Below are 15,154 nucleotides of genomic sequence, written 5' to 3' on the forward strand. Positions count from 1 at the left end.
AGAAAGTCTTCAGAGAAAAAGTCATCAGCTTGTAATTCTTGAGCTTTTGAAACCCTTTGGATTTCCTGCCTTGCCTTTCCTCTCCCCTTAAAAACAATTCTAAACACTCCACATGGCTTCATTACTTCATCTTCTTCAGAATACGGGTCCAGTTTTTCTTCTCCAATGATTAAACCCAGATCATGAGGGAAGAGGTAGTTCTGAAATTCATCCCTAAATAGAAGAGTCTGTTTTCTAGGAACTCTAGGAAGAACATCCTCAAAACCTGGGGTCTGTAGGACCAAGAAACATATCCTCCTTGGCTCATCTCTAAGAAGAGGCCTTAGGGCTCATTTTCTCTGACTTGTATTTCAGAAATTTGGAGGGAAAAGAGGAATGAAATTAACATGTAGAAAATAAATTCTTCTATTGAATGGAATTAAATAAGGAAAGTTGATCTTCCTATCTTTGCAAGCTAGATCTGCTTTCTCGCTTCTCTTCACTGAGTACTCTTAAGTTCAAACTTCAATATTAAGCCAACTTTTGTTGGCCAGTTAGTCATCGACTCAGGAATCTGTTTTTTGTGGAGCACCTTTTGAGCTCTGGCACTATTTCTCTGAGTGCTTTGGATTAACTTCTATGCTTCTGATGGAGGAGTATTCCTGTCTGTCTTTTTTACTATGAAATGTGCTCCTGCTTGTTGCAGGTACTTGGCAAATAGGTCCAAAAGACATACACTGGCCATGACCAACCCTACAGCTGAGATCCCACCGGACCTACAACGGCAGCTAGGACAGCAGCCTTTCCGTTCCCGGGTCTGGCCTCCTCACCTGGTACCTGATCAGCATCGGTGAGTAGCCACATGACAGTGTGAGCTCCTTGAGGTTCGTGGACAGGCCCCTTCTGACTAGTCTCCCATTGATGGTGACTATCTTTAAGTAGAAGCCATCTGTCATCCTGAACTCACATCTTCTCAGCTCCTTGCACTAAGTATTGCACAGGGCAAAGGTTCTCTACTGGGCCTTGAAGCAATGCTAGATTCTTCTTTCCAATTATCTTGCAGACCTTTTTTATTGTCTGCAGCTGATTCCCATGACTCTAGATATTGACTCATAGATAAATTGAATTTGAGACCTTCAAGGAAGTGAAGCCCTCAGAAGGTCAACTGGAAATAAAAGGATTTATAGTAATATTTATAGTAATTCAGTAAACTTGATCTTTAATAATTTATCACCTTCAAAAGAGTAAGCACTTCATATCATGTTACCATTGAACAACAGGCTGGATATGGAGGAAGATACATCCCTTGTGCATGGTAGAGCAGGGAGGCAGCATCCTTTTGAGTGATGTGCTTGAGAAGTCATTCTTTGAGTGTTCGGATAGCAAAATCTTTTGCTAACTCTCTGTTAACATTTAGAATTCATTCTCTTGAAGAAATAAAAATGAGTTTAACTTTCCTGACTAGGAAAACTTCATCAAACCCAAGTGAGCTTGAAAACAAAGGAGATGATACTTTGGTAGAGTAAGAAGATGATGATTGTCTTCTGTGAATACCTTGATGACAAAAAATCTTAGCCACTCCATTCTGAAGCTGTCCACATGCTGATAGGCCGCACTTTCAAAGTTACCATCAATTGCTCAAGCATATTTTATTCGAGTCTTTTCAGGGGGACAGTGAAAAGCAATCTTAATTGGGAAGGTTGAGTAGTTGATACAGTCTAAGGAGATCCACTTTATGGCATGTTTTTATGAAATCTTGCAACCAGTGCACACTGCAAGCAGGATGCAGTGTATTTATGTACTAGTTACCCGTTTTGACATCATGTAATCAGCAGAGACAGGTGAACTCTGAGCAGACTGGGACTTAATTAGTGCCACGTTGGAACTCTGGAAGAAGAAAGATAAGCTTTTATAAATGGCTGTGAATAATTGAGCAAAAGTAGCTGTTGGGAGTAACAAGAATGAAGATTCTCAACTAAAACTCTCATGACACAGATAGTCTTTTGCAAATGAAAATCTCTCAGGACCTGTGTGGCTGGCACACATTGAAGCACACTTCGAGGGATTTTGGCCTCCACCGCCGCCCCCCCACCCCCACCCCCACCCTCCGCCGTAAATTTCCTTTTTGTAACTCTGGGTTCTAACCTTGTGCCCAACAGATGCTTTATGACTTCTCCTCATCTCCATCTTTCCTGCCCTTCCAGTCTGACACTGCATTGTTCAGCCCTCGTGGGGGTCTTTTATGTTTAGCTTATGTCCTTTGAGGATCATTGTTTAATTCTAGGTGTCCCTTGGGAGTTACTTTTCCAGGGAAACATGAGGATCAGCACATTTCCATGTCAGCCTTTGTCACAGACCTTATATTCTGTTTACACTTGTTACTAAAGGGAGACTACATTGGCCCTCAGCTCTGTTTATGTGATATCCACCCTGCCTACAATCATTGTCAAGGCCTTGCCTGCTAGAAATCTGTCTGCTGTCTGTTTTTATGTGAACACTCTTGATAAAGTGTTTCAAGGTTTCTGTGGCCAAAGGCAGTTTGAATTGGAAACAAATGAATGCTTTATGAGTGACAGATTGTGTAAGGTGGGGCATTTGTTTAAACTCAGCATGTCTTTGTGGGGTGACTGTACAAATATGTAACACAAAGAGATTCAAGTTAGTCTTCAAGGGAAAAGAGAAACTTTCCAAGTCCATAACCACTGAAAATGGATCATCTAGATAGGTTATTGAATTTCTTTCTTTCTTTTTCTGGAGAAAATGATAAAAGAACAGTATGTGTATTTGTTCTTCTGAGGTATAAGAGTGAAGTCCAACATGGGACAGAAGAGGGGTCTGTTCAGACTTTCCATTCCTAGAAGTATGTAATTTAAATTTTTAAAAAAATTCTAAGGTGTGAAAAAAAAAATTAGCACAAGATGGAATCTATCCAGGTGGGGAACTAATTCTGTTTGAAGAGTTTAATGGGAGAGTATAATGTGAGGCTGTCTTGAGTTTGAATGTGATTGCTAATAAAAATAAAATCAAGCACAAGTGTTACCATCAGTGCTTCTAAAATGAACAACTCCATCAGAACTGTTCCTCTGAAGTTACTGTGCCCGACTGACCTTGGGATCAGTCTCTTCTCAACCTGAGCTTCTGAAAAAATCATGAAATACCTGAACCTGGGATGTTATTGCTCTGATGACAGAGAATGGGTTTTGTGTAGAAACATTGTATTCACTGCTTGAAGAACACAGCTTTCTGAATGAATCAGAAATGTGTCTGTTATTCAAAAATATTGACAGCATAGGAGTTGAATTTGAGGAGGAAAATAACACTTGCTTTCTCTCAAAAAAATCTGAAGTAAAGACAGAAAAGAGAAGTTTTTAGAACATGCTCCTGAAATCAGCTTTCATGATCGCTGTTTCTGGAGTGTGTTCCCTCACATCATTCATCATCCCCAGTTCATTTGTCATTTATGTTACTGAAAAAAATATGTGTGTGTATTCATTTCATTAGCTCAGCTCTGTCAAGCTTCAGGTAGTCTGAAACAGAAGTCATCATTAGTAGAGGAGGGTAAGGGACTTTGCCTGCTGCCAGAATTCTCTTGACATCTTGCACAGCCTTCATTTCCCCAGTCCCTCCCTGTCTGCATTGTATTTGAACTCACTTGTTAGCCTGCTTCCTTAGCTGTGGTTCTGCTTCAGTCCAAATTGAATAACTGGCAAGGTGATCCATCATTTCACTCATAGTTCAGTGTAATGTCATCTCTATCCTGGCTATGAAACCCTGACCCTTTCCATCAGCTGTTGGAATGCTGCCTTGGCAGTCTTATATCTGCTTACCTCAACCCATAAACATCTCTTTCTGATTAGGTAACAAGTATAGGTGTTAGCTTCTAACCCTGATGCATTCTTTTATCAATTGCTTGTTCATTCTTTCTGTAAAACACTGACTGTTCTGGTTGAGCACAGGCTTTTTGAAGGTAATGCATATGATTCCTCTATCAGGAAGGAGGGGTGGGTGCTGCTGCTCTGAGAAGTTAGCATTCACAGTAGGTAACCGCGTGTGTGTTCACCAGGTACGTGCAGGATCTTGAGGCCCACATTCCTTAAGAATGTGCTGTGTCCGTCCCAGGTTCAGAAGTCCCCGTTTTTCTCCACCCCAACCTTCACCCTCCCTTTCTAGTACAGAACTTTTGAGTTCCAGGCCAGACCTTTGACCACAAGCTGACTGTAGTTTCTCTCTGGTCATACAAAGGTTATTGCATAGGGAAAACTGTGGGTCAAATGGTGAATTTTAGTCTCTGAAGGCATCAGATAAATTTTAAAAGCTCCTGTACAGCCGGCCCTGGGGGATCCTGAGGAGCTTTTCTCTCTGGTCTAGTGTATTTATAAAAACTGAATTTACTTGCTCCCAGAACCTCAGGCCTAGAAAACTGGCCAACTAAAGGTAAGTGGAAATGGAAAATATATCCCTGGAGTCCTCTGAAGGGAAGCAGGCTAGGACAGCAAGCGTCTTCTGGACATGGCATGGAACAGGCCTAATACGCAGGGCTACACATGCAGCCAGCCATCTTTGTGTTCGTCTGGAACAGCAGTCCCTGTGTGATTTGGTCAAAACCCCTGAGTCCTAGCCCCTAACCTTCTCTTCCCATGTATTCAGCTCCACCTACAAGGACTCCAACACCCTGCACCTCCCCACGGAGCGTTTCTCCCCTGTGCGCCGGTTCTCAGATGGGGCTGCAAGCATCCAGGCCTTCAAAGCTCACCTGGAAAAAATGGGCAACAACAGCAGCATCAAACAGTTGCAGCAGGTAATGGAGAGATGGCAGGCATCTCTGGAGAAGCATGGGTAACAGAGACCAGTATTGCAGGAGCTCTGGGGTGGTCAACTTTTTACCCCTATTCATGCCAGCAACACTGCAGTTTTATAGGCTAAAAAAAACTAGAGCTTTCTAACACTCTTTCCTTACTTCTTGTTATGTACAGCTCTCCCCAGGATCAAACTTGCTTCCCCTGTGAGGGGACTAAATTTTTCTACTGTCTTTATAGTTTACTGGAAAGGAATTTCTGGGCTTGGGTTTCAGGGGGAAACTCCAGGGAAGGTACTTCTAAGCAACCCTGGTATTCTCCTCTTGATACAGGGTGCTGGGTCTTATTGGATCCTGTTTCACCTGTCACACTCTCCAGTTGGTATGGAATGGTGCTCCCAGAGGCAGGAAATGTAGCTCCAGGCTTCTGTGAAGGGCCAGTTTCCTTTCTGCCTTCCTGATGACCTTGCTTTGAATGGCAGGTGCCTTGTACGCAGATTTCACATTGGACACTTTCTCTCATATGCGGGCCTTGGTGTATCCTTGATGTTTCCCATTTGTTCATACAGAACAGAATGTGAAGATATTTAGTACACAGATACCTGTATAAATGGGTCAATTGTTCATCAAGGACACTGTTCTTCTCCTGTGGCTCTTTCTGCCTCTGAGACCTTGGGCAGATCTGCATCCGCTGAAATCACTGCATGGGGTGGGCCTGGCTGCATCCCATCTGTATTAACTGCTTTCCCTTCAGGAGTGTGAGCAGCTGCAGAAGATGTACGGGGGGCAGATTGATGAAAGAACCCTGGAGAAGACCCAGCAGCAGCATATGCTATACCAGCAGGAGCAGCACCATCAAATTCTCCAGCAGCAAATTCAAGTAGGCCCTCACTCTTTGCTTTCTCCAACTTGTTTGGAGTTTGCCTTCAGGCTGATTTGCCTGTGCATTTTGGAGGAGCACACTCAGGGCAAAGTGGCATTGAGTTATGTTAATGGTTGACATGTTTGAGTAAAGGTAACAGATCTTTTGATGAACAACAAAAGCATAAATCTGAATCACAGATAGTTCTCTCTGTTTCTTCCCTTCCTGAGAATAGCTCTGATTACTGTTCATGCTCACAATTATTATTTTCCTTTCCCCCATGTATGTTTTAGGACTCTATCTGTCCTCCTCAGCCTTCCCCACCTCTTCAGGCTGCATGTGAAAATCAACCAGCCCTCCTCACCCACCAGCTCCAGAGGTAACAAATCACTTTATGTTATGCCTAAACCACTGGCTCTATAGCAGGCATCCTAGGCCTGACTCGTGGGAGATATTGACCAACTTTAGCGTTCATTTTGGAAACATCTGCTTAAAAAGCAGAGAAACCAGTTTAAAGGTCAGGAGTCTCCCTGAAATCTGCCACTTCCTTTTCTTAGCCCCCTGAATAGAATAGTCTGTCACCTTCTACAAGAAGATAGGCACAGTGAACTTCGTCTCCTATGGCGGGGAAGACTGGTAAAATAAGATGTGTATAGGGTTTGGGGGGTGGGTTTTTTTTTTTTTTTTTTTTGGTACTGGGGATTGAAGTCAGGAACACTCAACCATTGAGCCATATCCCCAGCCCTATTTTGTATTTTATTTAGAGTCAGATTCTCACAGAGTTGCTTAGTACCTTGCCATTGCTGAGGCTGGCTTTGAACTCATAATCCTTCTACCTCAGCCTCCCAGGCCCCTGGGATTATAGGCGAGCATCACTGCACCTATCTTTGCAGGTGCGTATAGGTTTTTAAATGATGGTGGTAGGTGGTTCATGTGAGGTTTTCTACCATGGTAAGCTTATCAAAACTTTTTTTAAAAAAATGGATTCTACTTGTGTTTGACTGAAACTTAACTCAAGATTATTCTGTCACCTCAGGAAGTTTATTTATCCATTTTGTCATTTTTAAGGTTAAGGATTCAGCCTTCAAGTCCACCCCCCAACCACCCCAACAACCATCTCTTCAGACAACCGAGTAATAGCCCTCCCCCCATGAACAATGCCATGATCCAGGCTCACGGTGAGTGGAGAGGCCCAGGCTGAACCATCAGATGCCACGTGGGGGAAAATGTCTTAGTCCTTGTGGTTGGTTTGTTTTATTTTGCCATCTTCCTCTTGAGTGTCATGAACCATTTGAAAGGCAGAATAACATAATATTTTAGAGTATGGGCTCTAGACCCAGCTTGTCTTGATTTAATCCTGGTTCCACCAGTTTCTTGATTGTGAAATCTTTGATAAATTCTCTAACCTCTATGTACCTCAGCTTTCTCAATAATAATATTAACAATAACAATAATAGTATTTAATGAATAAATATGTGTAAAGCACTGCAAGTCTCTGACATAAATAGTTTTCAGTAAACGTTAGCTATTAATAACATATTTACTAAAACCCTCTCTGGCCGTACCAAAGAGAAAACTGCACCAGAAGCTTTCTGCTGTTACCTCCATTTGGTTATCCATGGTGCATTTGGGAGCCTGTCTTATTTAGGTGGAATTGACTTAAGAGGCCTCTGGTTAGTGGAGTTTTCAGCAATCACCACATGATGTAGACTTGCTAAGTGGTAATATGCACTTTAACCAGATCCCCAGTCCATGTATACATTCAAGTTTGAGAAGAAGCACTATTTAGATTTGAATTATTCAAAGTATAGTTTACAGACCAGCTTTTAGGGGAACTTGTTGAAAGTAGAAATTCTGGGGGACCTACCTTAACCTACTGAATCCAAGTTCTGTGGTTAGGACCTGGGAATCCTTTTTTTTTTTTTTTTTTTTTTTTTGGTACTAGGGATTGAACCTTTAACACTGAGCTACATCTCTGGCACATTTTATTTTTTATTTTAAGAGAGGGTCTCACTAAATTGCTTAGGCCTGTGCTAAGTTGCCAAGGCTGGCCTCAAACTTGCAGTCCTCCTGCCTCAGCCTCCTGAGTCACTGGGATTACAAGTGTGGCTACCATGTTTGGCTGTTTTTTTCACAAGTTCTCTAGACTTATGTGTACTGAAGTTTGAGAAGACTGTTCTAGATGCTATCTGATGTGAGTCTCCTCATTGGCTCCATTACTTCCAGCAGGCAGGTAGCCTGGGCATTTGGTCAGTCACTGTGAGGTCCCTTTGTCTCCAGGTGCTGCCTCTGCCTCCCAGTTCCAAGGCTTACCCTCACGAAGTGCAGTCTTCCAGCCCCAGCCCGAGAACTGTTCCCCTCCTCCTAATGTGGCACTAACCTGCTTGGGCATGCAGCAGCCTACCCAGTCACAGCAGGTGACCATCCAAGTACAAGAGCCAGTTGATATGCTCAGCAGCATGCCAGGGACAGCTGCAGCCTCCGCCGGGCGGGGCATCTCTATCAGCCCCAGTGCCAGTCAGATTCAGATGCAGCACCGTACCAACCTGATGGCTACCTTCAGCTACGGGCACCGACCCTTGTCCAAGCAGCTGAGTGCTGACAGTGCAGAGGCCCACAGGTAAGACTGCCTGATGTCACCCAGCCCTCTATCCAGGTCACCTAGGTGGGAGGGGCGAGAGAGAAAGAGGGAAGTACAAAAGGTCTGGCTAGGCTGTGTTTCACCCTTTCTAAAACCAGAGTGGTGGATTTGGAATGACTTGTAAATTACTTATGGACCTAGGTTTAAAATGCTAATGAGGCAGAGGAGGAAAATGGCAAAGCTCCTTTACTAATTGTAGAAAAGGCCATTAGAGGAGTATGTTAAAATACCAGTTTCCTTGGTCCATTCTTCTAGGAGTCTCAACTCTCTCAATCACTCCTCTAAGAGATTGCTGCCTCTTAATATCTCAAATAACATTTTAAGATAGGCCAGGTTGCTGCCTTCAAATGATGCTCAAAGTGCCTGCCATGACACTTGGAAGACTTGGATAAGCAAATAAGGGGACCAATAGGGATGGTGCAAACATTCCCCTCCTCTGGTTGCACCATCATTCTCTGTACCTGGGTGCCCCCTGCTGAGGAAGGGTAGTGGCTGTTCCCCAAGGGAGTCTAGCGCAGTCATCACACAAATACCTGGTACTCACTCCCTTTTGTGTCTGCAGCTTGAACGTGAATCGGTTCTCCCCTGCTAACTACGACCAGGCGCAGTTACACCCCCACCTGTTTTCGGACCAGTCCCGGGGTTCCCCCAGCAGCTACAGTCCTTCAACAGGAGTGGGATTCCCTCCAACCCAAGCCCTGAAGGTCCCTCCACTTGACCAGTTCCCCACCTTCCCTCCCAGTGCACACCAGCAGGCACCACACTATACCACATCGGCACTACAGCAGGCCCTGCTGTCCCCCACGCCGCCAGACTACACCAGACATCAGCAGGTACCCCACATCCTTCAAGGACTGCTCTCTCCCCGGCATTCGCTCACCGGCCACTCGGACATTCGGCTGCCCCCAGCAGAGTTTGCGCAGCTCATTAAAAGGCGACAGCAGCAGCAGCAACAGCAGCAGCAACAGCAGCAGCAAGAGTACCAAGAATTGTTCAGGCACATGAACCAAGGGGATGCTGGGAGCATGGCTCCCAACCTCGGGGGACAGAGTATGACAGAGTGCCAGGCTTTATCTTATCAAAATGCTGACTCGTATCACCACCACCACAACAGCCCCCAGCATCTTCTACAAATTAGGGCACAAGAATGTATCTCCCAGGTGTCCTCACCCGCCCCGACCCACGGGTATGCTCATCAGCCAGCAATAATGCATTCAGAGAGCATGGAAGAGGACTGCTCATGTGAGGGGGCCAAGGAGGGCTTTCTGGACAGCAGGAATTCAAATACATTGACCAAAGGTTGCCACGACAGCCCCCTGCTCTTGAGTACCGGTGGACCTGGGGACCCTGAATCTTTGCTAGGAACTGTGAGTCATGCCCAGGAATTGGGAATACATCCCTATGGACATCAGCCGACTGCTGCATTCAGTAGAAATAAGGTGCCCAGCCGAGGTAAGAGTCCCCTCAAAGTAAAAGTCCTGGGCCAGTCTGCCCTAATTCAGGTGACCCAGTAATGTTAGCTGGTACTTTGTGTTTCTAAAAAAAAATCCTGAGAAGACCTTCAGGACCACATGGGGGAGAAGCACATAGAAAGTGGGTATTAGTGGATAAAGAGTTTGTTTTCTAGACAACACAATATAGTTAACACCAGGTGCAGTCATTAAGCTATTCCCCCTATTCATACCATAGATGGAATCCAAAGTTCCCATCATCAAAATAGCTCTGCAATAGAAAAAAGGCAACTCACACTAAGGAAACTTAGTGTAAATAGTGTTGAATTTAGAGTCAAAGCACCTATATTGGATCTTACCTCCATTGTGAATATAATAGCCATATCATTTTAACCATTTGATTCTCATTTTCCTCCTCTGAAAAAAGAGCAAGAGGATTTTTAAAAAAATGGTTCTTTGCAGAGTTTTATGAAGATTGAAACACGTTTGTGTTTATATATAATCTTATCATAGAAAAGAGAAAGAGGAATACTTGATAATCTGAAATGTGTGATAAAATGTGTAAGTGTGAGGTTTTATTATTACTTGAGGTGCTTCATTCTGGGCTGAATGGCACTATTACAGCTGTACTTCAGGAGGACTAGGCTGCTGGGAGCTGTCATGGCAGGTCATATGTGCAGCGGTGGGCAGACCCAGGATGGTTCAGGGTTGGGAGGGAACAACAGGAGAAACATCATACCTGTCAGATGGAAGAAAGGATTTGATTTTTCTGGGCTCCTATTATGAGGTAGAACCAAGATTAGGATAAAGGTTGCAGCAAATTTCAACTCCCTATAGAAGACCTTTAGAAGAACTTTATGGAATAGGCTGCCTCTGCAGCGTGATAGCTTCCTGCTGGGAGTGTTCAGCAGAGGTGAGATGACCAGAGCAGGGATGCTGTGGAAGATTCCTGTGTACGTAAAAGCTTCCAGCAGATTAGCATACACTAGCTTCCATAAAAGGAGTGTTCCTGATGATTCTAGTGTACTTTTCATATGCTTTTATATGTACTGTTCACATATAAATTCATTTCATCCTTGCAATCACCTGTCATCTCCATTTTACTAGTGAGACAACTGAGGCAAAGAGTGAGTCACTTGCCTGCAAGGTCAAGAGCTAGCAAGTGGCAGCTGAACCTAAGAGCTACTTCATTTACTCTATCATATGCTTACTGAGCATGCTCAGAGTGTTCAAGGCACTGGGGAAGGAGCAAAGCTAAAGCAAATAGTGCTTCAGCCTCCATCTCTCCCTCAGCCCTGGATTGCCATGTATGTGAATACTTATGAAGTGTATTCTTCAAAATTTATTTTCTCAGTGGTAGTGCTTGCCTAAAATCCCCACGACTTGGGAGGCAAGGAGCAAGTTCGAGGCTAGTCTAGGCAGTTGCAAGTTCTGGTCACTATAAAAATTAAAAAAGGGCTAGGGATGCGGCTCAGTGGTAGAGTGCCCCTGGGTTCACCTGGGTTCAATCCCCAGTACCACACACACATATTTTAATATCTCTGAGTTCTCATCACTTTGCCTCCTGTGTGATTCCCTTGTACCGAAAGGCTGTTAGATTCACTATCCTCCCCTGATTGTCAGAGGAACCCCCTTTGGCAGGCTGTTTAATGCTAGTGCAGCAGACGTACATGGCATTAGGATTGGATCTTGAGGAATGAAGAGGAAACTGCAGCCTTCACTCCTGCATTGCTTACCAGTACCTTGCAGAGAACATTTGGGTTTTGGGGGAGAACATTTTGTCATTTGGGTTTAGGGGAGAAGCCTGAGGAAAGGACAGTGGTGAGAGTGTTTCAGGGAAGTGTCCTGACCAGCATGCAGGCTGGGTTAGTTGGGAGTATAGTAAACGAGGAACTCATGGAAGCTAAGGGAGAGGATTTCTAAAATGCAGGGTCCAGCTACAACATGCCACCAAAATTGTGGAGCACTGCTCAGCTCTCCCAGCAGCTTTAGAGAACTTGCAGGCCTGTCATCAGGTCCTTGTCAGATCCCTTTTTTCAAGTCTGAGGACTTCACTTCATGTCCTACTTCTTCTTCCACTTACTAACCACCTTTACTCCTCTCCTCCCTCTTTCTTCTCTCTACATTCTTATATCCACCATCATCCCTGCTGTTATCTCCTGTTTTCTGGAAGAATCAGGCCATAAGTGTATCCTTAAAGGTTTTAGTTCAAAAGTGCTTTGTCTTCATAGCCTTCTTATCAGTTTTGCTGGATCTCCCTCCTACCCCCAAAGTCCACTTTTATTATTAATCTTTTCCCTCTGGTCTTTTTTTTTTTTTTTGGTGGGGGCGACTGGGGACTGAACCCAGGGGCATACCACTGAACTACATTTCCAAGCCTTTTAATTTTTTTATTTTGAGGCAAGGCAGGTCTCTGTTGCTGAGATGGGCCTCAAACTTGTGATCTTTCTGCCTTGGCCTCCCAGGTAATTAGGATTAGGGGTAAGTGCCACGGAGCCCAGATCTCTCTGGTCTTTGACAAGAGCTTTTTCAGAAACTGCAGCTTTCACTCCTGCAGTACTTCCAGTACCTTGCAGAGACAAGTTGCCCTCCTTCCTGCCCAACTCACTGTAAAGTGCACGCTCTAGCTCAGCCACAGATGTGGCTTAAGTACTGTTCACCCAATCTCTAGCATCTATTCTTATGTTGTGACTTTGAAAGCCACACACACAATTATCTGTAACAATTGATGACACATATTTATGATGGTGTGAGTTTCGAATTTAATGAAATAAGGCAGTGGAGACATTAATGGCCTCAGGAAGCCCAGTGTGTGCTGCTCAAGTTAAAAAACCCTTTGGAAGTATACTTGCCTGTGTGTTTTCACTGATTTTCTTAGCCAATCTCCGAGGTGTGTTCCTGTAATCCCAGCATTTGGGAGGCTGAAGTGGGAGGATCACTTAGCCCAAGAATTTGAAGCCAGCCTGGTAACATAGTGATACCCATCTCAAACAAAACAAAAAACAGTGATTTTCTCTCCCCCTCCCCAGAGGAGTCCTCATTGCCTATATATTAAACAACATGAGCTCCATCAGAAAATCTGCATATCATCTGCTGCTACTTTTGCTAAGAGTTCTAGTACTGTGCCCCACCTTCCTGCAGGCAGGGAGGACAGCCTGAGGTTTCCTTTAATGACACCTCCATCTCTGCACAGTTACACATTAGTCCCCAAATGCTTCAGTTGTTATTTCCATGGCGGAGCAAATTCAATACAGTTTGTGAATGACTCTTGCCCAAGACTGTATTATAGGTAATATGGGCTGCAGAGAGGAAAACCTAAGGATGTGTCCTGAGGGAGCCTTCATTCTACCAGGGGAAGCAAGACAAGCTTAAGGTATTCAGGGAGAATTAGATGCCATCACATCATTGTAGGTGGTTTCTACTAGTAGAAGGTTGAGCACCAAGCAGGCAGCATGCTAAAGCTTTCTTTCAAATCCATTGAAGTTTTAGAACTCTTTCTGCCCCATGCTGCTTGTCTGCCATTCTAGAAGTAAAAATAAGGTTTGTCCTTCCTTGATAGTGTAAGATAAACTTTATTTTTTTGACTTTGCAAATAAATAAATAAGTACAGCAGTCCAGCCAGTTTACATGATGAGATTACCAATTTGAACTCACAAAGAAAACCACATCCTCTGAGCTTGGGCAGCTTCAGCATTATTGCTTCAGGCCTACTAGAGGGGAATGCCGACAGCCTGGGAGGGGTCCCCCCAGGGCCTTTAAGAGGAATATGCAAGCATGTCATTTCTCTCATTTTCTCTTAAATCCCAGTAAATGAGTAAGGACAGTCAACATTGACAGATTCAATAGAGAGTTGTGCAAGCTGCCCCGAGGTTCTCAGGGAGGTAGGTGGCTAGCTTTGTGCCCCTTGTGTGGGGTTTTCCCTGCTGTGATCAGGTGATCACCCCCCTCCCCAACTGCCTCTGCTTTACTTGGGTAAGTGCTGGCACATGGAGCTCTTGGAAGTTCTCTTCTTCTGTTATTTATATGTCCTTCAGTCAGCCTGACAGCTCTGTAGCTACTGGATAGGCACGAATGTGCCAGAGACCTGACCCTAAGTCCCCTGTCCCTTAGTCAGTGGGTTAGTCTACTTAGACCCAACAGCTAGTCAGTAGGTCTCATCTAAAAAGTGTTACAAAGACATCTAGAGGCAGGCCCAGCATTCTTATTAAAAGTGATACTTGTGCAATCCTTTACAATTTATCAAAGACCCTTTCACTTGTGTTCTCTTTTTCAAATCCCCAAACAATAAGTCCTCTTATTCTCCAGATAGGTAATGTAAGGGTAAGGAGAGATTCAGTGGCCTGCTAAGTCAGGTTCATTCTCTGTTGGTAGTGGAGCTGGCCCCTGGCTTTACATATCCTGATTCCTTTATCTGACATTCTTTCCTTTGTTCCTCTATGTTATTTAGCTTTCTGTCACTGTGAAAAAATACCTGAGAAAATCAACTTATAAGGAGAATTTATTTTGGCTCAGAATTTCAAGAGTTTCAGTCTATAGTCACTTGCTTTTGAGCCTGTGGAGAGGCAGAATATCATAGTGGAAGTGTGTGGTCAAACAAGCTGCTCACCTCATGGTGGCCGAGAAGCAAAAAGAGAAAGAAAAGAGGTTTCAGAGTCCCAAAAGACCCTTTGAGGGTATGCCGCACAATGACCTAACTTCCTTCTGTTAGAGCCCATTTCCTAAAAGTTTGACCACATCCTGGTCACACCACAGGCAAGGGACCAAGCCTTTAGTACATGAGCTTTTGGAGGACATTTAAGAGCCAAACTATCAGCCTCCTTGTTGCTACTCTGCACCTTCCAAACATAACTGCTGAGCAAAAGATGCTAGCCCTTCTGGGTTTCTGACCTGTTGATTATGCAGAAACTTGAGCAGACAGGGCTCTGGTTTGTTTCTCAACTCTTATTAATATACTTCTGCCGCAGTCTGGCTGGGCACAATCAGAAGCCACTTGTCAAAAGAAACTAACTTTATTTTTAGAACCACACATGCCAAACAAAACAGCCTCTCAGGAAAAACCCTCAGAGCCTCAACTGCCACCACCGGCTTTCCACAAGCCTCTCTCTCCTACACAAGCTTCTCTCCCCCTCCCCCAATCCTCCTGCTCTTGAGGCCGATTGGCTGGGTCACGTGGGTGGAGCCAAAAAAGTCCCCCAATGAGCAGCTCCGTGGTCTGAAAGGGCAGGGAAACAGCCCAATGAGCATCACCGCAGAGGAGCCAATCAGCTAGATGTTGCTGGGGCCGCTGTGAGCCAATCATCAGCCGGCAGCTGGAAGTTTGCTGGCAGCTGGAAGTTTGCTGGGGCTCCTTCGGCTGTGGCTCTCAACATCTCCCCCTCTCTGTTTAAACAACAAGCATGTGGCTTAGGGACTGTGCCTGCCTTAGG

General features: G+C 44.5%; 1 protein-coding gene across 7 annotated transcripts in view; it reads left to right on the forward strand.

Moving 5' to 3' along the window:
• The window catches only part of Sik3 (SIK family kinase 3), a 235,637-nt gene that overhangs the window by 208,765 nt on the left and 11,718 nt on the right, over positions 1-15,154 (forward strand). For 6 of the 7 annotated variants that reach the window (XM_048795898.1, XM_048795902.1, XM_015489837.2 and 3 more), the window contains 7 exons: positions 686-829; positions 4,627-4,777; positions 5,529-5,654; positions 5,930-6,015; positions 6,705-6,814; positions 7,917-8,256; positions 8,840-9,729. In XM_048795898.1, coding sequence (XP_048651855.1) covers positions 686-829; positions 4,627-4,777; positions 5,529-5,654; positions 5,930-6,015; positions 6,705-6,814; positions 7,917-8,256; positions 8,840-9,729 — 1,847 coding nt within the window. The remainder of the gene's footprint in view (positions 1-685; positions 830-4,626; positions 4,778-5,528; positions 5,655-5,929; positions 6,016-6,704; positions 6,815-7,916; positions 8,257-8,839; positions 9,730-15,154) is intronic. The other variant, XM_048795899.1, reaches the window with a different exon arrangement.

This window comes from Marmota marmota, unplaced genomic scaffold (genome assembly GCF_001458135.2).
Source record: "Marmota marmota marmota unplaced genomic scaffold, marMar, whole genome shotgun sequence".
NCBI lineage: Eukaryota > Metazoa > Chordata > Mammalia > Rodentia > Sciuridae > Marmota > Marmota marmota.